At 49.1% G+C, this 26,584-nt stretch overlaps 1 protein-coding gene across 2 annotated transcripts; it reads right to left on the reverse strand.

Annotated features, from left to right (window-relative positions):
- Positions 1 to 13,808: 13,808 nt before the first annotated feature.
- On the reverse strand, positions 13,809 to 21,115 carry CHST12 (carbohydrate sulfotransferase 12). 2 transcript variants are annotated; one of them, XM_055709514.1, is made up of 2 exons: positions 20,907 to 21,115; positions 13,809 to 15,578 (listed from the first exon to the last, which is right to left on the reverse strand). In XM_055709514.1, the coding sequence occupies exon 2, from the start codon at positions 15,481 to 15,483 to the stop codon at positions 14,224 to 14,226; it is 1,260 nt and encodes a 419-aa protein (XP_055565489.1). In that variant the 5' UTR covers positions 15,484 to 15,578; positions 20,907 to 21,115; the 3' UTR covers positions 13,809 to 14,223. The 2 variants fall into 2 exon arrangements, with proteins under 2 accessions (XP_055565489.1, XP_055565490.1); XM_055709515.1 differs by lacking the exon at positions 20,907 to 21,115 and adding an exon at positions 20,669 to 20,793.
- Positions 21,116 to 26,584: the final 5,469 nt, after the last annotated feature.

The raw sequence follows: 26,584 nt of genomic DNA on the forward strand, positions 1-26,584 counted from the left end.
ACCCCCCAGCTATAAAACGTCATGCACCGTGCTTCAGTGTCTGGCAGGTGGGAGCTGGGATGAATCCACAGAAACTTGACCTCACAAGCTGCTTTTTCCTCCTCTTTTAGCTCTCAGGATGTCAAATTCTCACCCAGATCTCTCCTGGCTTTTTGCACTTCTACAGCCCCTTTGCTCAAACTCCCTGCAGCAATTTAAGACGCAGATTTTGCAGATCACAGAGGCAATTGTGGCCAAGAGGCATGACACCAGGCAGGGTCCACTCTCCAACCCTCAATGATCTGCACTGCTGGTAGCATCTATGGGCAAAGACATCCCCACTGCTTCACTCCAGGGAAGCTGGACTGGAAAAACAGCAATCAAGACCCCCATCCAGGAGGGGATGTGGGAGGACTTGGGGGCACAGGGTGCCCGTAGCTCTACCAGAGCAGGAGACTCTTGAGTGGGCGCTCTCAGCCTGAATCACATGTGTCTGATGGAGCGGTTTAATGCTACGGGAAGGTATCGGAAAAGGATACTATGCCAACTCCACAGCTTGGCAAATAGAGGGGAAAATGTGTTAAAAGCTAGGACTTCTGAGCATGTTCTCTGTCTGGAATCTGCCTGCACAACAGCTCAAATTTCTCAAAGGGATTCATTATTCAAAACTATTTGCTGAATAATTTCTGTGAGTAATTGCAGGTCTGAACCTTGTCTGCAAACAATTCATTAGGAGCATCCGGGCAGGCAGCTATAACTGTGCTCAGACACTGGTCTGCGTTCCTCGGCTGTGTGGATAACGCCAGTGTCAGGTGGGAAGGGCAAATAAACTTGTTTACAAAATCAGGATCTTGAAAAACAATTAAAGAAATTGTATCAGCTTAAAATTAGCTGCTTCCACCAACGCTTCCAGATGTAACTGTCGCTGAAATAGTCTGGCAGAGAGAACTGGGCACTGGGGGACCAGCCCTGGGCTGCCGCATCCCTGCAAGTGGCATGTGAGACTGTCCCGATGTCCTCGAGGGAGCAGCAAAACCGGTCCCCAGGCAGGACAAGGAGAGGAACAGCGGATGGGGAAGGAGGAGCTGCCTTCACCCTCCATCCTTGCAGAGACCTGAGTATCACAGAAAGAGCTGCCTGCTGCAGGAGCATGTCACAGAACCGCCATCCCTAGAAAATGTCACCAAGCAGCACTGACAATTCACATACGTATTTGGAGAAGGAGCAGAGACCGACTGGAAGCGTTTCCACAATTCAGGGCTCGAAGTGCACAGTAGCACTGGGCTGGGTACCAAAGTCATCACTCAGACTATGTTTCCTGCTGAAATCATGAAATAATAGATGTCCAATTAACTGGCAAAGCGAGATGCAAAGAGAAATATCGCTTACAGAGAGCTGGCATAGTGCCCATGGAGTTATAATAAGAATATTTTATTTGCCTGGGCTTTAGATAACCTATTTCTATTCTCTCTTTTGCTGCCCCTGGGGCTCCAGAGAGTATATTGGTTTATTGGAATAACTTTTCTTCTCCAGCATCTCTGAAGTCCTCTTCTAGCTCCACCAGCTCAAATATAATCTCAAATACCGCTAGGCTAAACACAGTCCTAATAGGTACTCTGGTCTCTACCACCAGCTAACACACTCGAACTGCAAAGACTGCAAAATTGGGGCTGTGGTACTCTTCCAAAGGTGCCTATGTGGGAGCAGGGAAGGAGAACAGGGGCTAGCCTGCTGCATCCTTTAAAATAGGCAGAGAAGGCAAAGTTAAAGAAGGAATAGGAAAAGGAAAAAAAAAAACAAAACCCCACCCTAGGAAAAAAAATTGTTTGGCAGGAATAAAGCCTGCTTTGCACCACAGTTTGCCAAGTCAAAATAAAACCGAAGAGGTGCCAATAGGACTAGACAGATGTCAACTTACCATCGACCTGCCCAGTAAGTTATTAAAATCCAGAGACTATTGCATGCAAAAAATACTGTGTACAGTGCTCTGGAGCTAATACAAGGCACGTACCACACATCCCTGAAAAACACAACAGGAAAGGATCCAACTGCAGCACACTAAGCTATCAAATACACATGATTTAGATTAAGGATAACTAGCACAAACTAAGACCTCTGTACAAGGTGTCCGGCAAAACAAGATTTTTAATGGGTCAGTACCTCCCTGCAGGCACCGCCGCAGTAACCTAATTGTTTGCTTAACTTGCCATGTAACCACAGCCCAGGGTAGTAAGTAACTGAAACCATTTCATTGTTGCAGCCATTAACCAAACCCATGTTTTCTGTAAGCCTCTGTATCTGTCTGAACCGAGAGTTTCCGAATCCTTAGAAATAAGTTAGTAGTTGTAACCTCAGGAAAACTGGAGGCATCAAGCAGATAAGTGACTCACTGAAGATCAGAGCCTGGCCCAGATGCAGAACTAAGAATGGAACACCCTTCACCTCTTAGGCATGTATCTCAGCCTTTGGAAACAGCCACATTCCTGGAGCCCTCTACTCTTGGGAAAGGCAATGCAAAGGCAGCTCCAACACATTTACACAGAGGAATCTATTTGTATTAAACTGCCATTGAAAAAGCCCAGAAGCATGACCTGTCAATTCGGTTTCCTTTTTTATTCTTAATTTTTTTTCTTTTCTTAAAAGTAATCTTTTATTCTTCAAATTCTTTTATTCTTCCTTCCTTCTTTTTTATTCTTAAACTTCCAATTTTGCAAAATTTCTCTTTATTTGCAGAGAACTTCACTGAAAAAAAAAAAACCAGGAGACATGTCCCTAATGGGAAGGGAGCCCTTAAAATCACCTGCCTGTTAATCCCTTCGCTGCTGGTGATTTCGACTCTCCGGGCCTGAGGAGGGCCAGGAACACAAGGGTGATGGCTGTGTAAACATCAAACGTTAAAAGCCTTGCAGCCTTCCAGCCCAAACTCCTGGTAAGCCTGTGCTGTGCAGTAATAAAAACACGTCACTGCTCCAGTGCCCGCCTGCCCATCGGAAAGCAGCAGCCCGCGGGGGCTGGCATTGCCTGGGCACAAATCCCAGAGCTGATGGCCCCTGCAGCCTGGCCCATGTGCTAACCTCTTCCCCATCCCCAGCAGGGAGTGACGGGAAAGCCCCTCTCCATCCCTCACCCCAGCTCTTGTCTGTTCTGCTACTGGTAAGAAACAAGAAGCATAAACCCACGCATTTTCCCCGGCATGGGGAATGAAGCCCCACTGACATGAGCCAAGACGCTCAAAGACTTGACACGACTAATCCTGGGTTTTTCGTCCCCTTCCATGCCACAGTGTGTTTTGGAAGGCACAGAAGTTATGTGCCAGGCGGTGGCTGCACTTGCAGAAGGAGACACAGCTTTACCTGCCCATAAATTCAGCTCGAGTTGCTTATGTCAACGCTGTAGTCGTAAAGGCAGTTTTACAGCACACGAGGCGAAACCACCTCCAGGCTAACTGCAGAAGTGGAAACAGTATAGATGTGATACAGCTCTGAGCCAGAAAAATCCTGCTGAGGAGCTGATTTCAGCTGCGTCACTTTGGGGCTGGAGCTGGTGGTGCCTGCCCCACGCTACGGTGGGTTTACAGACACAGCTGCCCACTCGGAGTAGCTCCGGAGACCTTGGAGGGATGGGTGTGATCTCGGGATTATACTCTGCAAAGTGATGACAGAGTGAGAAGGAAAACACAGGACGCGACTGGGGAGCGGAAGATATTTCCTCTCTGACAGCACTGTTCTGGGAGCCCAGCAAAGCCCCAGTTCTCACCAGTGGAAGTCTGGTGCAGGTGCAAAAGAGCACTCGAGTAACCGAAAACACAATGAGACAGCCTCTTCCTGCCTTTTCTTGACCTCATCCTTTCTCAAACCAAACACTGCTGTTCTTTCAGGGGGGAAATATCCCCCGTCGCTTTTGACCAAACAAGAAAAGAAGAAAAACAAATTCAAATCCAGCTCATGCTATCTTTGGGGAACAGTCTAAAAAGGCTGAGAAGAGCAATGTCGTGGCACCACGCTGTCAAGCCTTGCAGCTGCAGGGCAGTGAGCTGCAGTAGCACAATTGCCTCGGCAATGCCTTGCCAGGGTCAAGCAGATCAAGCCAAACACGTGTAGTTTCCCCATTTTTACTGGGAAGGCACTAACGAGATCCTGGAGGCAAATACACAGTGTCTGACTCGCAGAAGGAAGAAGATCCGGAGATCAGAGAAAACACAGGTTGTCTCCAGCACCTTGCCCATGTTGGTCCTTCACCAGCATATTAACTCCATCCTAATGGGATTCCTCCTGCCATTGCTCCTGACTTCCAGCACTACACAGATCTAAAGAAGGGCCAAGAAAGGACCCTACAGAAATACTTTATTTTGTGGACACCCAAGCGGCATCACAATCTCTGTAGTGTGATAACAGGCTTGTCGAAAGCAAACACCAGCAAAAAAAATCCCAACAAAAATAAAGAAAACATCAAGTTCAGTATTAAGAACAAAGCAGCCAATTGCTGTGTGTTCTCGCACTAAATGGCATCACTACAAGGAGCAAGTCAGAATATTTTAATCAAAATGTTCCAGCAAAGAATCTGTATCTGGCAACTATGCTGTATTGGAAATTTCCTTCCAATGAGCACAGCCAGAAAAAAAAGCTAACACTGACAACAACCTAATCTATACTGAAAGCTTTTTCCTGTATATTGGAGGAAAAAACCAAAAAAGAAAGAAAAAAAACCCCAAACCAAAACAATACCCAGCTTGTCCCTAGCTGTCTTTTTAGCCTAAACTGACAAACTCAAGAGCTGGGTTTCAGCTAGCATCTTGGTTCCAAAGGCAAACTTTGCAAGCAGGCTGTTTTCCTATTACAAATAAAATGAAAAGCATTACTCGCAAACCTGCAGACTTTCCAAAAGTCAGGAACTGCATCCAAGCACACTGACCTTTTTCCTAAGCTCTAAAAAATGTAATAAATGCAAAGTGCAACAGCATCTGGAACCTGCCCTGACATCTTGAATTCACATTCTCACATGTTGATGAAAGACATTTTGTATCTTACTTAAAACAGATTTGCTCCCCAAAATCATGCCGTAGCCTGGAGCCATGGCTGTGCTGGGGGACCTGGTCCCAACCCACCCCAGTTCTGGTACGCAAAGGGGATCTCACCACACCGCAGCTTCATCTTGCAGCTCTGCCCCTACCTGGTGCTGTGGGGTGGAACAGAAACACGGTTTGTCCTGGTCTTACAAAGGGCTTTTGTTTTCAGGCTGGCTCCTAGCACCCTCACTTTCCCCAGGAAAATCTGTGTATATGATGCAAAATTGATCTGAGAATTGCCTCGATTCAGTAGTACCTGTGGAATAACGCAACGAGTTTTACTGTCCACCATACAGTCTTTCTCCTGTTGCAGCGGGCAGGTCTCGGGAAACAGACGCTATTTTGAGAGTCCAAGAAATCCAGAAAGCTCAGATGTGAGGCACCTAAACAAGAAGAGGAAAAACCAACACAACCCCGATTCCAACATTCCAAAGCAGGGATTAGCTCGCAGCCCTGCTAACCAAGGACTTGCTGTAATCCCTGGATCCACGCAGTGAAAACTGGCCGGTGCACACAGCAGCCGTGTCTGTGTGTGCTGGGTTCACTCTTTGGCTCCTAACGGTAGCTGGAAGAGAGAAAAGCAGGCAGGCTCAGGGATGTACAGCCAGAGGGGTGTCCTCAGCCACTGCTGGAGCCTCGCTGTCCCGTACCCAGCGCAACACCCGCTTTTGCCCGGTGGTTGCCCAGCACAAGCATCCCCAGGCCACAACAGGGGCTTGCTTAGGAGAACTGAAGAACAAAACTGCATTAACAGGGAGGTGTGACCATCCTAGAAATGACAATCCATTGCAACGTACTAAATGTAATTACAAAAATGATCCTCTGCTTATAGAAAACAGAAGGTCATAATTTGCATATATTTCACCCTATCAAAAAACTTATATGTGTTTGTTTAAACATTTCAGATGTGTTCGCCAGCCCAGGATAGTGGATTGATTCTGACACCTGACATTATGTGCACATACATTGACACTCAAAATAGATAAGACGCAAGTAAAGTTAATCAAAACCCACAACTCTAGGTCATCTGGAGCTGATGCAAGACCTTTATCCAGAAGACCTGCGTGCCCAGACTACTATCGGGTAGCTGTGCTACGCCAGCGCGGGTCCCCACTGTGCACAGCACTACCCAGCACTTGGGAAATGCTTATATACACTCAGTTCATTGATTTCCCATTAGCTAAAGGTCACTGAAGGCTTTCTAAAAAGCTTTATACTCTCAGCGTGATCATTCTAGGTGACAAACACTTCTGATTTACCCAAGAGCCAAAATATACAGTCTGAAATCAATCAGACATACAGAGGTTGAGAGAGGGAAAAACTGGAGATAGACAGAGGTGCCCAACAGCATGTGAAAGGTCATGGCCACCATCTCTCCATCCCCTATGGACATTGCCCTGCTCGCAGAGCCTGGCAGCTGGTGAAGCTGCAAGCCCTCCTCTCCCAGTGCACGCAAGAAGCACCTTAGCCCACTGCTATTTTTAGTCTACCTCTAAGTAACTGCTTATTCAGTCCAAACCTACAAGTCCCACCATCATTCACAAAGCCACATCTACTTTGGATAATCTGAACCTGCATTGTGTATCAGGCCTCCTTGGATTTTGCCCACTGTATTCTGATAAGCTTTCATCGCTTACTTATTCAATTATTTCTTTTCTCTGCTTTGGTCCCTGCTCCCAACCCCTGGGGAAGCAAATGGGGCAGGTCTCCATGCTGCAGGAGATGGCACTTGGTTTCTCAGCAGCCCCTCTCCCTCCCCTCAGCATTTACCCACTCTGTAGCATCCCCATTCTGTTTGGAGATGCCCTCAACTCCCCCCACCCTTTCTATCCTTCAGAACCGCATCCCCAGCCCTGCTCCACTCCCTGCTGACCACACTTTTGGCCGCCACTGTCTTTTTGACACATCTTCTTGGCTCTTTTCTGTCCCCTGCGCTCCTCCTATGTTTTCCAGAGACCTGTCCAGGGTCCAAACAAAACAACAGTCAATCCCGATGGCATTTTCTTCCACCCATTTTGAATTCCTGCAACAACAGAGAAATAAACACTGAAACTGCAGATTCTCTGCCACATAAAGTGGCTTTGCCAAAGCTGCGTGTGTTCCATCTGCCTGGGGGATAAAACATGGGATTCGTGAAGGCACTGCCTGGTGGGTCAGGAAAAGTCTCCTTCATTAACACGGGGGCTGGGCAAGGTTGGGAGTATTTTGATACTGGCACAGTCTGACACCCAGTTAGGCACAGTCTAAGGATAAGAACCTGAGACAAAATTACAAACTCCTTCATTAGACGAAAAGCAACAGCCCCGCTACTGCTTACTGCCATCTTAGCTGGCTGAGCACCCTCTGCTCAAGGATGTCCAGCATTTTCCAAGATAAAGACAGACATTTTGTTCAGAGGGATGGCATGTGCCATGCCTCCCCTGCATCCCGAGCTGCCTGGAAGCCAGCCAGGGATAGCACAGGACGGTGAGCCGTGACCTCTGTGCATTTTCATAGCTCAGTTTGGCCCACAGACCCACACAAGCCCTTGAGCTCTCTGAAGGGTATGTACTGCTTGAATCAATACAGACAGTTTTCAGGCCAACAGCTTCCAGACTCACCCTGTGGTAAGAGAAGTCTGGTTTGAAGCAGTTTTACATGGCTTTCAGCGCTGAATGCTGCAGCCCTGTCTTCCAACATTCCCACCCAAGGCACTGCTCCTCCTGGAGACCTCCACACCTCCCGTGGACACAGCTCACACCCCAGAGCCCTTCAGAAAACAGCTCCAGAGGTATCTCCCACAGCTCCACTACAGGGGACAAACAGAACACAGCTTGAGTAACTCACCAAAGGGCTTACAACAAACAATTAGCAGCACTCCTAATGAAAAACATGCTCCTCAGCTCTGCCTCTTGGTTTGAAGGAGGACACAGTCCATTGCACCAGTCCCTGGGTTTGTGACACCTGTGTTCACACCAGCCCCTGCAAGGGAATCTCCCGCCACCCTGCATCCCACCACAGCCCGGGAGTCGTCTCTCTCCAAATGTGATGGACCCTACCGGCCGTGTCCAAACCTCACGGTCCAGATGGCAAGGACATCAACACCTGAAAAGCCAAAGAAATAAAAAGCAGTAGTCTTAAGGTATAAACGGTGAGCAAAGACTGATGCACAGCCCTGCTCGCCTGCCCGCTTCCCCTCTGGGGCAGCCTGCTAAAATTACTGCACCATTCTCCATTAGCACCATAGATTATTTTTTAATCACCTCTTTCTGTGTGGCTTTTTGGAGCCTTTGGCATTCTGTAGCAGCAATTAATTTTCCAGTCTCACAAAGAAACACAAAGGCTCACAAAGAAACAAAACACCTGCAGAAAAGTGACTGCTTTCCATTGAATATTGCGACAGCTTTCTTCAGGGGCTTCCATCGCCTTGAGTGTCAGGTTTGCTCCTGATTTCACCACATTTCTGTCGGTCTGTGGGTGGTGAGAGCCCAAACGCTCACACTCCGCTGCTGGCAAACAGATATATCACCCCCCACTTCTGGCTGGCGCTGCCCCGGGCAGAAACAAGACATGAAAGAGAAGCTGAGACTGTGACCCAAAGCCTCCCCAGGCAAGGAAACACCATCTTCAGGCGGGGCAGCTGTGTTTTCTGAGCATTAAAAAGCAAGAAAGGCTCAAGTTTAAAGAGGTTTGGCTTAGGGTGCCCAAACACACATCCAGGGAGTTTTGGTGTGGAAACTTCCCTCCCTCCTTGTCAAGGGTCGGGCTGCTGATCCCACACCTCCCTCCTGACAGGAACCAGCTGCTACAACTTCTCCACTTCTCATTTTTTTTAAATATTTTAAGCCATCCCTGAATGAGGCAAAACCACAAACAACAAGACAAAGCAGGGCTGTGAAGACATCGGGCCACCACAGCCAGCCCCATGGGAAGGCACCACAGCACGTCAGGATGCTGGAGGGGACACTGGTAAGTGCCAGACAGAGGACACTGAGAAGAGACAAGGGAAAAAAACCTCACGTCTCGCAGGGAAAAGGCAGCAGGGCCTGATTCCCAGCTCCAGCAGTAAGCCAGCAGGCAGGAGTAGGGGTGTGGGGTGTCACTCACTGTTTAAGTGTATTCAGATGCCCCATACTGCAGCCCCTTGTAACCCAAAGGCTGGACACGACCTGCAACACAGGTTGCACAAATAAAAGCTCCTGCTGAGCGCCAGAGCCTGCCTGCAGGTTCCAGTGGTGCTTTGCACAATGGTTTCACAGGGCACCCGCGACAGGAGTCGCTGCTGTCAGCGGGTGTGAAAGCTGGTCTCCTGCTGCCATGGGAGCCAGGCTGGGGGGAGCGGCAGCAGCACTTGTCAGAACTCAGGAACAGAAAATGTGTTTCAGATGGGCCACTGCAGAGCAGCCACACAGCCCCAGATCCAACAGCACCTCACACAGACACAGCAACTGTAGCAAGAGGCTCAGCCAGCTCCACTGCCCTGCTGAGCATCACTCCCGTCCCATCCCGGGCTCCCCCACATCGCTCCCATCCTGGCACCAGGCTCCCCCACATCGCTCCTGTCCTGGCACAGGGCTCCCCCGCACTGCTCCCGTCCCAGCACTGGGCCCTCCCACGGCACCCAGGCCAAATGCTACCCAGCTCCCACAAGGACAAACCTCTATCTCCGCAGTCCAAGCCACATTCCCAATTTGATTTAATCAAGGGGAGTGTGCCACCCAGCCTCCTCATCTCTTCCCCAAACAGCCAGGTATCGATGGCTTTATTAAATTCTGCTTTTTATTCCCTTCCTGCCCTTGACTAGAGGGCTTAGGAGCAAGACCAACATGGGCAAGCCCTTAAATTCAAGCAACACGGCCTGCTTGTAAGTCACCACACCCCGCACCCTCCCTGGCACCGTTCTGCACCACAGCCAAGCAGCACCCTGCCAAGTCACCGGCTTTCCCCGCGGGCTGCCACGAAGGTCCAGCTTACATAAGGAGGAACAAACTAGCTTTTCTTCGCCCCCCTTTCAATGCTACCATTCATCCCCTGCCCTCTATCCTGCCAGTGCCACCTTGAGGGATGCAAAACACACAGCCAAAACACTTCATCTCGCACATTATCCCAGGGCAAATCTCAGTTGTTCATGCGTAAAGGGTTTGCAATTTTGTCCCCCTAAACCACAAGTGAATTTAAAGGGTTAAGACAAAAACTACCGAGATGCAAAGGTACCCATGTGTTAAGGTACCCATGTGTTAAGGACATCCCGTACCCTGGTAAAGCCATGTCACTGCTCAAAATGCAAAGAGCTCCGAGGCCTGACAGTCCTTCCCTGGAGGACACAGGGGCTGCAGGGCCAGGTCACAAATGTTCTACCATAGCAGTGAATGCAGCATCAAACAGCAAGGGACAGAGTTTGTTCAGTGGTTGTGTAAAGACTTTTGCTTAAACACTGAGCTAGTGCGCTAAAGCTGGTCTCAGTTCTACCCAGATCAAAACACCTTGGTCAACCCCCAGGTTATTTTTGCATCTACACGTCAGTTCTGCCTGGTTAGAAACTCCATGCTGACTTTGGCCAAGTGGTCAACCCCAGGGAAAAGCAAGCCAGGAGGGGAACAGGATGTAACTTTGCAGGCTGAGCACGAAATGACAAAGCCAGGTTTATTCAGACACAAAAAGGCTGCTTCAAAGCATTTTTCCAGCCCTTATAGAATCAATACTAGCATCATAACCATCTACACTCCAGGATTTTTAGTTCTCTTCTGACTTCAGGCCAGCACAGATGCATACCGCCTGCCCTTTCCAATCATTCTGCCATTATTTGTCAAATACCAAATTCCAGCTCCTTTAGGAAACCAGGGGGGAAGGAAGCATGGCTGGTTGAACTCTTTGTCCTTCCCCCTCCCCCTGCCTTTTACATCATCAGAACAGAGCAAGAAACCCACAAAAAATGCGCATTCCTAAAGCTGTAGGCTACATCCCAGTTCTGGCAACCCAGTGGTCCTACCACAAAGCTCAGCACAGCCTGGATCCCCTTTGACTTCTCAACAATACATTCACAGTGGTGGAAGGGTGGGGAAGGAGGGCTTCAAAAGAACAGAGCAGCAAGAAACAAGAAGTTTTAAACCCAGAAACCATCGACTGCAACGTGAACCCTCTCCACTTGAGCTTTACTGCTTCTCCCAGCACATGCTCTGAAGTGTGGTAATGAGGAGAGAGCTGAAAGCATCCAGCATGTTGGTTGGGTGTGGGTCCACAAATACTAACATGTCTTATATGTCAACGAAAGCTGGACTTGATGGGGTGAAAGAGGGAAAATAAGACGACAGAGCCCCCAGTGGCCTTATGCCATCCATACACTTGCCTGACTGCGGCACTTAGAGGGGCTGAGGAAGCCATTGGGATGCAGGCAGCCTGCTGAACCTTGCACATGGGCTGCTTTGGACCTTAGCGTGATGCAGGGTGGTTATAGCACATAATGCTGGAATTTACCCCCTTTATCCAGCTTTGGACAGGGAGAGAGAAGTCAGTGCATCCATGTCTCCCCTCTCTAGCCAGTATTCACAAAGGAAGGGAGAGCTTTTTCTTCCATTGCTGTTAAATTACAAGGCAGCCATAAGGAGAGGACACACTCTCACATCACACGGAGCAGCTGTCGGGCAGGATTTGCAGCCATTTTGCACCTTCTCTGCCAACTGCACAGCCAAGACCTTGCTGCCAAAAACAATGCCAAAAAAACCACCCTGCAACCCATTCCTCCTCTGCCTCAGATGACTGACAGCCAGTGACCTTGAAAAGATGCTCCTGGGCTCTCGCCTGGGACAAGCCATGGCCATGAATCACAGGACAACCACGGACGAAGAGGCAGCAGCTGGTTTGCAGGGCGAGCTGGCGTCACTGGGGTGCACTGGCTAAGTACTGGTCAGAGGGGCAGGAAGAGACAGGCCCAGATCAAGAGGTGCGAGGGAAGCAGCTGGAAGGAAGCATCTGCGTTACGGTCCCAGTCACTCACGTCTACACATACTAAACAGCAATTAAATTTAAATTAAAACAGAGAAAAAATAAACACTTTGTAAAGACAAGAGATGAAAAAACATTCATGCTGTATCTTTGAAGAGCAACAGGAACCCACCCTGAAGAAATGTAAATGTAGCAGAAACCAAGAGACTCCCGGGATTACTCATTACAAGAGACGAGATTCTCAAAAACTTTGTTTTGCGGCAATTAAGCTGGTAACTGGAAAAAAATTGAATAGATCAACACTTTTCTATTATTAGTTTTAAATAATGACTCAGAAACAGGCACTTCCTTTTTCCCCAAGCTGTGAAGAGCTAAGCACAGAGACCTTGATCATGGCTTCAGGCTCATTTAAACTGCAAATATCTCTGCAGAAATTACAGAAGAGTGGCGCGAATGGAATGAGAAACAACCCCTTTGTTTTGAGCATAACTACTAGCAATTACCTTTCATTTATAGGTTAAAAAGCTTGATACAGTGCATTCACTAGGAAAAGCATGCAATACCAAGAAGATGTATGTGTACAGACGCTGGGGAAGCAAGGAGAGAGGGAGGAAAAGTCACGTCTGCCAATGGCCTTGGAGAGAAACTGAGTAAAAGGCCAACATAAAGAAGTCTGCCCAAAACACAAGGCTGCTTCCCAAGGCCTGACCCTGAACCTTAATCACCGATAGCATCCACAGCCCAGGGAAATAATTATGCATTTCAGCTCTGAAAGAGTTGCCTGCCCAATCTGCTAAGCAGACAGTTTTTGCAGAGCAATTCAGAGAGAAAAAGAGAAGCAGATTCAGCTGATGAGACACAAAAAGTCTCTCCAAAAGCATTAATCTCCTTTAGGAAGCAGCCCACGTGTTCCCAGCACAGTGGGCAACCATCACTCCTGCAGCAGGTCCCAGCAAGGCAGATGATTAGATCTGCATCAGTCATTCCGTATAAACAGAAAGGCAGCGGATGAGGATGCAGCATCACAAGCAGTAGCTGGCACTCTGAAAACAAATGAACTTCGAGTTCACCTTGATGCTTGTTTATTGAAAGAAACCTTTTGGATCTTCTTCTTCCAGGGATAAGCATCTGCATCCTTGCCACCTCCCCTTAAAGCATGCACAGAAATGAGGACATAGCACAGTTCTCAAGGGACCCGCACTGTACGCAGCGGTGACCAGGCCAGAGCAGCACACCAGCTCCCCGTCCTGTAAGCAGCTACGACAGCGACCTCTGTTTCTGCCTTAGCTGCTGCAGTATGAAGCCTGGATGCCAATTTCTGGACACCGTGTCCACCCAAGAGCATGCTCCGCCATCCATGCAGGCCACAACCCCCAAGAACTTCAGGCACCATCCTGGAACGAGACATGTCATGGAAGATGTTCCGCACTAGCAAGGAATACAGGGGATGAGGAAGCTCAGCTTTTTGGAAAGTTGAGTCCCACCACCACTCTGCCAAAAGATGAAGCAGCGCAGAGGTACCACGCTGGCCACCTGCCATCCTTAAACACGTCACGGGGCTTGTTGTCACTGCTCTCAACCGCCATTCCCTTCCTGTGACCTTGGCATCACGCTCACCAGCCACAAGCAGCACGCATCACCGGAGCCCTGGTATGCATCCAGGACTGTGACAGTCAGGCACTGACCCACCCGATCTGCCCTGAGCCCAGCTCAGAGCCACCACCAGCAGACACAGCTGGTGAAGGCACCACTGACAAAATCAGCTCCCAAAGAAATCCGAGGGCTCTGCAAACCTCGGACCTTCGGAACAGCAGCCCTGAGATAACACACAGAGGCAAGTGCATAATCTCTTGGGTTTTTCTTTTACTTTTTTTTTTTATTCCTTCCTTTCCTTTGCCACAACACACAGTTTGTATTAAATATCTTAAATATATTAATTTTTAAAAAGTATTAATAAAAAGCTACTGGAGGACACAACTGGCAGAGTAACCAAGGGCAGCGACCCATTGCAAAATATGGGGGCATTTTAAAAAACAAAATAAATGATAACAAAAAACCTGGCATTTTCTGCATGTGCACAGCTGGCTGGAATACCCTGGACTCTGGCATTATTGCAAAAATGGAAGGGGAAGCGGTAGAAAAAATATATTCCGTTGTACCAACCTTTATGGGGAAGGGAGTTAAGAGCAAAAATGAGGAGGCTTTAAACATTTTTGGTATTTCAGATGTTCCCTCCCACACCCACTGCCCAATCACTTTTAGTCTTTAAGCAAGTTCTCTGGCTTGGGGTAGCCGAAGAGTACAAAATCTGCTTCATAAAGCTTGTACAGCTGCTGCCTCCAAGCCAACGGGATTTTGGCAAACCAGTTATCTTCCCAGCTGCTGGCAGTCCTATTCCGGTAGCTGGGGGGGAAGCGAAGCAGCCTGTCCACTTTGAGGAGCTGCAATAGGTAAGCAGCATCCTCATCCAGCGTCTCCAGCTTTCCGATGAAATCATAGTCTATCTGACATGGATGGCACAGACGGTAAACCTGCCTCCAGTGCTCATTGAAGGGGGCCATCTTCTCTGTCCTGGGATCCAGTAAGTACTGGATGAAGTCAGAAAAGGAGACTTTGAGGCCTGCCCCAAAGGCCTCACTAACAGAGGTGGGAAGGTTGGTATGGTTGGAGTACAGTTTTAGCATGGGTATGGCAAAACGCCGGTAGAACTCCTCATTCTCCAGCTCAAATTTGCTGCGAAAGGCAGAGATGAGGCGGACAAAAGGGTCCCGTACAAAGAGGAACTTGGTGTACTTCTTCAGCTTGATCTTCATGAGGTGCCGGGAGAACTTCCCGTAACGGCGCCAGAATTTGTTGAATGTCAAGTGGGTGCTGGTGTTGTGGACGTGTTCCCGGGGGATATCCAGAGGGTTCCGGTATGGGACCCCCTGGTCCAGCAGGCTCTCACTTAACACAATCATCACCCGTTTCCAGTTGGTGCAGGCTACCTTGGGGACATAACAGTAGATGATTCCGTGGCGGTCATCCACAATCAGGTGGTTGAGCTCGTAGTTTGGGATGTCGTCAAAGGAGCGCTCCTTGGTGGGGAAGGTGAAGCTGGAATTGGCACAAAACTCCCGCAACGTTCTCTGCCTCTCTATCTGCAGTTTCTCTTGGTCCAAGCTGTTTCTATCATTGTGCGTAGACCAGTCATAACCCCTCACATTCTCCTCCAAATTGCTCACCACAGGCTTGCTGGAGCCCTGGACAAGTACCTGTTCTGTCTTTCGGGGGATAGAGCTATTCTGTTTCAGGCTTGAACTAAGCAGCTTTGCCAAAAATTCATCCACATCTGGCAAGGCTTCCCAGTCTTCACCTGCCGTGATACCAGGGATGGCTCCTGGGGAATGAGGCCTGGAGAAGGAGGTATGTAGGTAGAAGTGAGCTGTTCCCACGTTGTCCCAGTACACAATGATCAGGAGGATCATGAAGATGGAGACCAGCACCACAGAGAGACGGAGGAGCCGTGCTTTGGTCATCCTGACACCTACTGTGATAGCTGGCTTTCACCTGGATTCATCTCTGTCTTGCAGAGTAAGGCTTGGGATCCAGCATGGCGCTGCAAACCAGGAGCCTGGAAAGGTACCAGAAAAAAAGTTAGTTGAACTCTTAATGGTGCTGGTTTGGAGAGAATAACCTTGCACAGTCCAGACTCGTTGAGGGCCTGACCATTGATTTCCACATGGGGGGAGCTGCATGAGTCTGCAGTACTCACAGAGACCCCACGGAGAAAAGCTGATGGGCCAAAAGGCGGCATAATCTTGCAATTTTACCAGTTTCCATATCAATCATGGGGGTTTTATCAATCTCAAGCTTCTAGAATCAAGTGATTTCAAGAGAATCTCTTTTTTAATTTTAAAAAATAAATAAAATATAAAGATTTCAGGCCTAGAGATCACAGAAGGAAGTCTGAGAGTATTAACCACAACTATATACAGAAAGTATGCAGCGCCAACTCCCTTTCAGATCTCCTTGACTTTTAAACATACGTAACACACAACAGGAAGAAAGAGGGCTCAATCCATGACTTTAGCTTGTGGTTCCACACTGTGGCCTCATCTTCCCATGAAAATATTCTGTTACCACCATGCTGAAAACAAAGACCTTATTGGAGCTATAAATACATAGTTGAAGATGCCACTGTCTCAGCGGCTAAAGCAAGCCCCTGTTGAGAGAACACCACTGACCTGAACATATCGCCTTATCTAACCTGTGTGAAGGCACCCAGTAGATGTCATCTCCATGACCTTTCTTAGTAGCTACTTCACTTTGTCAAGAACAGAGAACGCAGTTTTCCTACAAAAACCCGCAAAAGGGACACGGTCCCAGTAAGAGCCACACATCAATAAAGATCTAAAGGAATGATCACTTTTAACTGAATGATTTCCAAGATCAAGGATGCCCTGGTAAATCTTTGTCCATACCTGGACTCTGTTGAGTCAGGACCTCTTTTCCTGGTTTAACATAACTTATATTTCTATCCCACTCATCCCTAACAACCCTTGACCACCAAAGACAGGCTGTTACAAGGGTAATTCAGAAGAACTTTTTTGGAGGGTGCAGCAGATTTGGTTTTACTTCAACCAGTCTCATCTTTTCCCTGCTTCCCTGCTGACTCCCAGCACCTTTCCACCAGAAAGCTCCTCAAGGGAGATCTGTCTACTCACCCTGTTGCATGTTTTCTGGTCCAAGGCTCCGAGCAGAGGCAGGCTGGCAAACCAGCCTTGCTCTCTCCCCAAGTGATCAAGGAGCCAGTGCCTACAGCCAGGGAACAACAACAACATAAAGTGAGGAGCAGCTATCTGATATTTTGAGAGAGAAACCAAGGTTGGGTGTTTTACAGTCTCTCTCTGCTAGGTTTAACGTCAGAAGACAAGCAAAAAGTAGTCACTCTAATCTCCCCTCCAAACACAGTCCAGCCCCTGATTATCAACACAGAACAGCATCTACTGATAGAAAACAAGAGCCGCCCTTTCTGCAGACATTCTCATTCTTTCTAATGACTTCAGGACAAACGCTGCGAACACCAGCTCTGAAAACAAAGCCACTTCAGGGTAAGCTGTCCTGAAAAGCTTTTCAAAATGAAGACTGGGGTCTCTCTTCCTCCAGAAACATGGAGGTTGCTCCCAAGGCAGTTCACATGCCACTCTTAAACAGCATCGACCCCACCCTGTACAGGGATGCAAAGAACCTGAGAGTCCAGATAGGCAAAAGTGCCAAGCTCTGTCATTCCCGGGAGAAACGTGCTCAGCACCTTTGAAGCTCACAGCAGCCTTGCACTGAACAACTTGCCTAAAGAGCCATCTTTGTGGCTGTGCTTATGCCTCAGGGATGCCAGATTTAACAATCAAAGTCCTGGTTTCAAATACTAGAAAAAAAGCATTAGACCAGAATTTAGTAACAACCAGGAACAATAGCAGATACAGTTACATATCAAAGTATTTGCTCAGCTTGTCCCAAAAGATATAAAATGCAGGACTGAGTATTTAGGTTTTTTCCACCCGGGTGTATTTATTTACACTTCAGAAGTAGTAGTGAGAGCCAGAAATTCAGTGTAGCTGTAGCCTAACACATGGCTTTGCACTACAACACCAAACGCTGTGTTTCCTGGAGCCAGGCTCTTATTCTACATGCGAAGAGGAGGTGAAGGAACTGCAGACATAACACTTTGCACTCTGCAGAGCAAGAAGCAGGTATTACTCAGCAGTAATCTTCTACATTTAGCTAGTCAAGATTGAAGATGGAGCAGATATAAGAAGGAACACCCAGAGAGATGAGCACAAAGTTAAAGAAGGGGCAAATTACATCTGTGTGTCAGCACTTCAGGCCAAGCATCTCAATCCAACAGCAGAAGATAATGGTGTGATGCTGCCAAGCCTACTGCTTGGCACACTTCTGGGTTTGCGTTTTGCCTAAATCTGTTCTTGCTTTTGAGTTGGTTAGCTGTTCAGGGCAGGGACTGCTTCCTATTCTGGATGAATAGGATGCCCACTGCGCATATAATCCCTAGCACACTGTGCTTCCAACGCTGCTTGAGACCTTTAGGCTGGCTGGAATGCAGCAAGCCCAGAAAACTGCACGGAGCATCCCTTTCTGCCATCCCTATACCCAGCAGTCTCCACAGCTCCGGGCAGCACAGCAGCCTGCTAGCATTTCTGCAAAGCTGTCCCACCTTGGCGCAGACAGATCATCCCTCTCAGCAGCAGCGACAGAAGCAAATGAGACGCTGTGTGTGGCACACACATTCCTCAGGCAAACGGAAGGAGGGCTCTTTGTCAAAGCCACCACCACCATAATGTAGCTTTACCGAGTGCACCCCAAGGGCTCGAGCCTGCTTTTCAGGACACAGCACGCAGGCCTGCCAGAGAGTTTGGCTTTTCCAAGATGTACGGCAGCGAGCAGCACAGAATCGAAATGACTCCACTTCTATTAACTCTATCAGTGCCAGAGAGGAATCCTGGAAAAAAGCAGTAACACAGCTTATTCCCCCTCACGAGAAAAACGCTGCAGAAAACAGTTACTCTATTGACTACAATACATCCTCCTCCTGAGCACTTCATAAAAGATGCCAGACCGAAAGCAAAAATTAGAGGTCTCTGTACACATCAGAGGGAACACGCCTCCATCCTCCCCTTGCCAGAATCAAAAGGAAAAGCCTCCAAGTGGAGCCAAGAATTTACATTCAAGTTTAACCCAAAGTCACCAGCCAACAAGAACGTGCACCAGTATCCACACAAAGCTGCTTCTGTGACATGACGCTGGCAAACTGGGAAATGGACCAAGTGCTATAACCATCCTACAGAGCCTCCTGAGCAGCCATCCCATGATCATCTCCAACCTGAAGCCAGCCTGGGTGTGAAGCAGACTCTTCTCCGCACCCCAGGCCTGAGATAGGCACTGAGGGCCAAGGTCACTGGTCCCATCCTCTCGTATCACAAGCTGCCATATCACGTAATGACCTCTCGAACTCACATTTAAAACCAGAACGGGGCTATGTGTCCCCAGTGCTATTATTGCAAAAACTATTACAGATGCAACTCCTCAGGGATTTGGAAACCTTATTTGCACTTCACAGCCCAACTGTAACTATTTGTTCTCAGGGCAAACATGAGATTACATAATTCCTGTCTCTTTCTTCCACTCCTCTCCGATTTCTGCGAGGACTACATCCTCTCACAGCCTCTCTTTGAAACTGAAACAAAGTCCAGCTCACTTAGAGGAGCAGTACAGCCTAAAGAAAATACAGGAGCTTACACACGGGTATGTACTGGAAACAGGGGACAATAACTCATGTCTGAATAGCGATGGTTTTGAAGTGACTGTGCCTCCAAAGGCTTGGGTGCAGATTCCATCTCTTCTTGCTTTGTGTTTCCCCAGGCTAGTCCCTCTCCCACTTCTCCTAAGTCCCCATGGGGAAGTGCACAGCACAGGTCAGGCACCAAGCACCAGCTCACCTCCTCCAGTGACCACTCCTTTTAACATAAGAGGATATGGGATTTTGGGTAACTTGCTTGGGCTTCACCTGCTTCTGAAGATGGAAAGAGGTGGAATGAGAACTTAAAAAAAAAGGCAAATTCAAATGGATACGTTCCCCCGGGGCACCTGCATTCACCAGCATTCACTCCATCCATGCAGCCACCTCTACACATATCATGGTACACACCTGCTACCAGTTACACCTAGGGAATAACCAGCCTCTAGAGAAATGGAACCAATTTAACCTCCTGCAGGTGCAGGCAAATGAGCTCCCATCAGCCAAAGCAGACAGACCTGTACCAACAACCAGATATTATTTTCATGTGCTTGGCATCAATCAATAAATTGCTTCTCCACAGCTTTCCAGAATATAGCACCGTTTGCAGAACAGGGTGTTTTAACCCATGTAAGGGTATCAGCAGTTACATTAGCATAAATGCATACCTGAAACAAAGAATAGGGCTTGCATTGCATGTTTTACCCCAGCCTCACATACATACACTAGAGACCCACAACAATACATCCTCATCTACACAGCTAACCCAGAGCCTTCCCTCCCACTGCTGTCACAAAGGCTGCTCTATACAGGCTTGGCAGTGCTGTTTTAATACCCATACATGCAAGTTGCCTCAATAACCAATTTCTAAGCTTTCCAGGAAGAAACTCCCAAACTCGCAGCACATCCCGTTGGGTCGCTCCCTCTGTCACACACTTCAGGAGCTGCGAACTCGCCGCTCCTGGCCTGGCAGGGGCAGGATGGGCCCCGGCGGCCGCAGCCTGGGCGAGCAAACCCCTGGGCGGCTGCTGGATGTGGTGGCCGGGGCCAGGAGGCAGAGCCCGTTGCTCGCCCCGCCGGCGTGTGCCCGCCGGGGACCTCCTTCCAGCCGAGTAGGGCGCTGTACGCAGTTCAGCTCGCAGCGAAGTTTTGTGCCTGAAGTTCAGGCGGGACTAACGCCGTTCGCGGCTGCCTCCGTGCAGCCACGCCGAGAGCCGCGCTCCGCCGGGGCGGCTGCCGCCCGGCTGTGCTTGTGCAGCCGCCCGGACCGCGGCAGCCCCCGAGCCCGGAGGCAACGCTGCAGAACGGGCCCAGCGCCGGCGGCAACACGAACGCTGGTCCGTCATGCTTCAGCGAAAAGGAACCGGCAGAGCCGCCCGCCGCCCCCAGTCCCGGCCGGCGCTGCACCCTACCTAGCACACCACGGCCGCCGGGCAAAGCGGAGAGACCAGCGCAGGGGTCGCCGCGCCCCCGCTGAGGCTCAAAACCGGAGCTCGTCCGGCCCCACCGCGGGGCGGCACCCCCCGCCGGGACCGCCTCGCCCGCGCCCCGCTACCCCCCAAGCCGTCCCCTCAGGCGCCGACCCCCGGGGCCTGCCCCGTCCGCGGGCGGAGGCCGTCCACACCCCGCCGTGGGCGGCCCCGCGCTCACCTCCCGGCCGGGCAACGCAGCCTTCCTCGCCGCTCCGCCGCCTCCCGCTGCCCGTCCCCGTCCCGCCGCTACCCGGGCGCCGCCGCCTCTCGCGAGACGCCGGGCACGGGGGTCCCCGCGGGGCCGCGGCGCAGGCGCCGCTCCGCCCGCCGGCGGGAGGCCGTGGCCCGCCCTGCCCCGCTGCCGCGGCCTGCCGGCGCGCCCCGCTGCCGGGAGCCGGGCCCTGCGGCGCCGTCGGTGCGGGCCGCCCGCCGGGAGGGGCCCTAGGCCAGGCCGGGAGCGGAGGGGCCGCCCCGGTGGGGAGCAGCGCCCGGCTGCTTCCCGCCACCCCAGCGCGACCGAGGCTGCGGCGGGAAGCGCGCGCGGCCGCCCTGAGGAGGCGGCTCTCCCCTCAGAGCGCCCTGAGGAGGCGGCTCTCCCCTCAGAGCGCCCTGAGGTGGCTGCCTTGCCAGAGCCCGCTCCCAGCGATTACGCGAGGAAGGTTCAACCTAAACCTCATTTTTTAAGTCGTACAGGTTGCGCCGAGGTCTCACACCACACCGCAACCCTGCGTGGGTATTTAATTTCCCTGCAAACCGGGTGTGCAGAGACAAGAATCCACCATCCAGCATCTGCCCTGCCCCGGTGACAGGACGACGATGAGCCAGCAGTGGCTGTGGTGGCAACAGTCCCTGTCCCAAGATGGACACAGCATCCTGACACCCATCAGTGCTCCTAGCTGGAGCTCACTGTAAGACGTAGCCAGTTCCAAGCTGTTCTGTGGAAGAAACCCCAGCCTTTTGGGTTCCAGCCCTGCAGGCTTTATTATGAGCAAAGTATAGATAACTGGATGCAGCAAGGCTGGAAAACGCTGCTTGAAAAGCCCGGAACGGTTGAAGCTCCCTTTGCTACTCTTACTTGCAATGGAGAAGAACAGAAGCAAAGCTCTGTTAGCCCAGCACTGAAAATGAGCATGGGCCCACCTTGCGCAGGAGATGGGCTGCAGTCCCACCTGCAGCAGTTATCAAAGCTACAACTGATAATTCACAGATTCCACCTGCAAGCTCTCAACCCCCAACTTTTACATTTATTAACAAACTTGAAACACAGGTTTTACAAACAGGGAAATTAGCACATCATGTGGCTTCCTAGGCTTCACAACAGTCATGGCAAAGTGTCAAACTCTTTGTTGCACAACCTCCCCTTCAGAGATACAGCCTCAAACTGATGCATTCAGCTCAAATGTCCCACTTTTTGTATGAAATAGCTCCAAACACTGCAACTTTTCATGGTGATTCAGCCCAAAGGTATTTAATGGAGATGTATATGCCTGGAAAACTCCCCATTTCCCCTCACTTTTAGCCCTTTGGTGTTTGTAGGTCATGTGAGGTCTTGTAAATACAGGTTTGGCTTAAGACCTGCTGGCACAGGTTTGTTTTACAGTCTGTGCTTATTTTATCTGTATATTCTTTTTTTATATCTTTGTTTACCTGAAAGGGTCAGCCCCAGGGAACAAGTATTCCTGACTTTCTGCTTCGCCATCACATCTCTTCTTGCTTCTTTCTGTTTCCTAAGGAAAATCAGCTGCTTGCTGCACCAGCTCATGCGCTTGGCATTGTATCCCCACTTCAGGGTTTTAAGGCATTTTATAAATACAAGTAATCTAAGCTTCCTCATCCCTGGAGTGAACTATCCCTTAACTTCCTGACAGATAGCAAAGCAAGAAATGTGTGCACGGTGTCACACAGCAAGTCAGAAAGAGCACGTAGGAGAATTCTTGCAAGTGCTGCAACTTTAAAAGAGGGTTCTTCATCCATTTGACGAAGGCACAGACCTACCTGAAATTGTCATCTGAGATACTTTGGCAGACCTAGGAGGGAAGCCACTCCTGTTTGGGGCATGCAGTCATTTATTCAGTGCAATGACCAGAACCATTTTATTTGCAGCATATTTAAAAAGCAGGGGAAATATTTTCAAATAAGCCCCTTATGGAGAAGGTTGCTGGCTAGAGACAATTGTTTCAAGAAAAAAAACACATTCCCACGGTTTACCTCTAGGCTAGCTCTTATCAGGGTCTTCACCTATCACCATGCTGCTTCTCCTGGCCGCACTCTGATCTGAAATGCTCTGTAGATGAAAAAGAGCTTAGAGCAATCTCTGGCTGCTCTCACAGCCAAACATCTGCTCACCCAAACAGCATTCCAGGCGTGTGTTACACCTCCTAGCTTCACAGCAACACACAGGGACGGCAGAGGAGAATGGGGAAACTATTTCTCAGGCATTTACATTTGGTTTTAATAGTCAGGGAGCCTTTTGGATGCATGGGTGGCATCCACACTTTTGCCCTGGGAAAAAAGGCAGCTTGGGCTCTGTGCCGACGGCTTCTGGGAGGCAAATGCTACTGGGAAAATGAGGGTTTTCTCTTCTCTTGGGCCCCGTTAACACCCTAGTTATCTTAAAGTGAAGCTAACAGCAAGAGAACACAGTACAGCGGAAAGACTTGCAGCAAGGTATGGAAAAAGCAATCTGCAATGTATAAGATCCCTCTCCCCCCTGCTAGCCTTCCCTCTGCTTTTCAGTGTTACAACACAGAAGCTAAAATACATTTTAAGGCACACTTCCCTGCATCTGCTTCCTCGACTTCCAGCAGTCTTGACATTCATTGCAAACCGCTGGGGCCACCAAGAGTCTTGCTCCCCTGGTGGCTTCTATTTAGTCTTCGGCTGGGTCCCCAAGCGGGTGACTGACTGCTGCGTTTGCCGACTGCTGGCACCATCTGCAGGCTCTGCAAGCCAGGGGAGACAAAGTACTCAGTCAAGTTTCTCGTGCTTCGATTTGAGCCAGCCAGTCAAAATGGGGAAGAGACAGATTGCCACGGGCTTTGGAGGGGCGAGTTTGGCAAAGGCACTAGGATCTTGCCTTAAGGATCATTGCCTTAAGAAAATCGCAAGGTGACACTTTCAGTGGAAGCAGTATGTTGTTAAATGGCTAACGCAGATTAAACTTTGTACTTCACATATGGATTAGACTAGGATTATGAAAAGCCCTGAAAATGTTATTTTCTCCTCGTAAGAGGTTATTTTTGGCCAAGAGGGAGATGGAGTGTAACTCACTCTGGAACGTTGCCCATGTCATCTGTTGGGGGAAAAAAAAGTGGGGGCTTAAAACTTGGCTGTAAAACCCCCACCCATGTGACTGCTTTTCCAACTGGTCTGTTTGTGTTGCATTTACAGCTCTTTAAGTTCAAATTGCAACAGAGCAAGTGCTGAAGAATACAGTAGTGCCTCCTGAGCCAGCCAACCTGATATTTCATGTACTCACCCTTGACTTGCTACTGTAGGACCCGTCCTTTGACACGGTTAGAGTTGCTTTGCTGGATAGTGCTTGCAGGAGCATTGTCTTTTGGCAGCACCTCTTGTGGAATCTGCTCTATCAAAAGCCGGGAAAGCTTCATTATAAACACAGTTTTAAAAACATTTTGCAATGCATGAGTCACTAATAGCTAGCCAAAATAAATTATAGCATTGTAAATAGGAATTTAACCATTTTTTAGTAAAAAAAAAAAAAAAAAAGTGAGAAAAACTTAATAGCATGTGTAGCTATTGCTACCCTACCAAGATAATAGCACCTGTGCCAGAATGAGGAAGGATTCTGGCTACATTTCAATGGGATTTGCGTATGCAGTTCCTGGAAATTCGTTCTGGCCTTGTGTGTCTGCACTAAGCAAAACAACTGAAGCTGATAGATGGTTAGTGCAGCCTGTCACGTCTTGGTCTCCTTGCTGAGGTTTGGTTTGGATGTGAAACTGTCTGAGCAACTAGACAAAGATCAGTAACTTGTTGCAAGTGAACCCAACTGAACCCTAATTCTTCCCCCTAAGTTACAGAGGCTTAGTTGAAGCAGTGGTTCTACAAAGGATATGCTTTCTTATCCGTCAAAAGCTACTTAGACCATATAAAAAAAATTTGGATGAGATTTCTAATAGTTCTGATACTTAGACTTTACTCTGTCTTATTTCTCACATGACAATCCATCTTTTCCAAGAAAGCTGATGCAGGATGTCACCAACAGCTCTTTGGCCCCTACCTGAATGGTGGCTGATAGGAACCTTGACCTTTGCGGCAATGGATATGCTACTCAAAGCTTTTGGCTGATGGAAGAGTCTAGCTCGGTGTAGGTGGTTCTCAGAAGCTTTGCCTGCATTGGGGCTTGAGGGAGTCCAATGCTTAACTTTTGAGATCTGAAAGACATCAAGTTGAGTTAACCTCAGCAGTGATGTCTCTTACCTCTGATTGTTGCCATGTTGTACCAAAAAGATTCCCCCACCTGACTGGCTTAATTTGCTGTTTAGGCAGGAGGTTGAGGGCATTATAGAAGAATAAAGATATTTAACTTATTTCTTCATGCAGTTTGTACTATGTTTCTCTTACTGTATTTAAAAACCACCCTAGCTCCACTGGGTCCATGCCTTCTGTTCAACCCATCCCCTTTAGAAATAAACACAAAAGACCTACCCTGTGGAAGTTTGGTTCGAGAGAGCGAGATCTTTCCTTTCTTGCTGTCCTCTCAGCAGACATCCCCTGGTCTCTCCTGTTCTTCAGCACTCCCCTGGCTGGGGAGCCCAGCTGGCTCCCAGCCGCAGGGTCCAGCAGCAAACCCCCAATAGACACACTGTCTCTTGTCTGACAATCTTGGGTGGAGTTGGCCTCCAGATACTTCAGCTCAAGCATGTCTCCCTGAGAGACGTGGTCCGAGGAGACTTTGCTCCCAGGGTCTTTGTGTTGGGCTCTGGAACGGCGACTGGCTGCAACGAGGGAGATGCTTTTGGTGTTTGCAGCAATTTCTTCCAAGGTCTCCAGACTCAGTGGAACTGCAGCAACGTCTGATGGTGACTTTTTCCCATGCAAGCCTAGAGAGGTGGGGGAACGCAGCCTGGGACTCATCTTTCCGGCAGCAACACCTGTTGGTTTCTGCTAAAAATCAGAGCAATTGCAGTATTATTTGCTTTTCAGTCAAAGCTTTTATACTTTTCCCCTTCAAAGCACTTTCAAACATCTGGAAGACATGAAATTTCACCTGAAATACTGTTGTAACTTCGATGTATAGAGAAACAAAGGCAAAGCTTTTTGACTGTGCATCTCCCATATAGAGTGATGGCTACAAAATGAGTCAGCTGTCAAGCAAGAAACTGATGAGCTCTTAACATTCCCTCCTGTTCCAGGGTGCTAAGTGAATTGGGTTTCATCAGATAGACATCAGATCAGGGCCCAACAGACCAGTGAATGGCGATCATCCCTGACAACGCAGGTCCCCTCACACCAGACTCCATGGTGCATCTCTACAACTCCTGCCACTCCACTGGACACACTGGAGACTTGGTGATTCAGAGGGAGAGCCCAAACTGGAGGTGGCAGTTAAGCCGTGGCCTCTTAAGTAAATCCCAGGCTTTAAACCCAAGGCCAGTGCTCTAGGAGTGATGTTATTGCTTGCCAAAGTTTATCTTCCTTGCATACAATAGATTCTGTGGTTTAGCTGCCATGCATGTTCTGTCATCACAAGAGGAAGCTGCTATCCACAACAAACGTGCCTTGAATTCCTTTCCTGCCACACTGACCTGCTGAACTGGGCTTTTTGGCAAACCAGAGAAAGTTGGGCTGAGATGGGTATCCAAAGACCCCTCCTTCCCCCAGGGCATTGTT

Source organism: Falco cherrug, chromosome 4 (genome assembly GCF_023634085.1).
Source record: "Falco cherrug isolate bFalChe1 chromosome 4, bFalChe1.pri, whole genome shotgun sequence".
NCBI lineage: Eukaryota > Metazoa > Chordata > Aves > Falconiformes > Falconidae > Falco > Falco cherrug.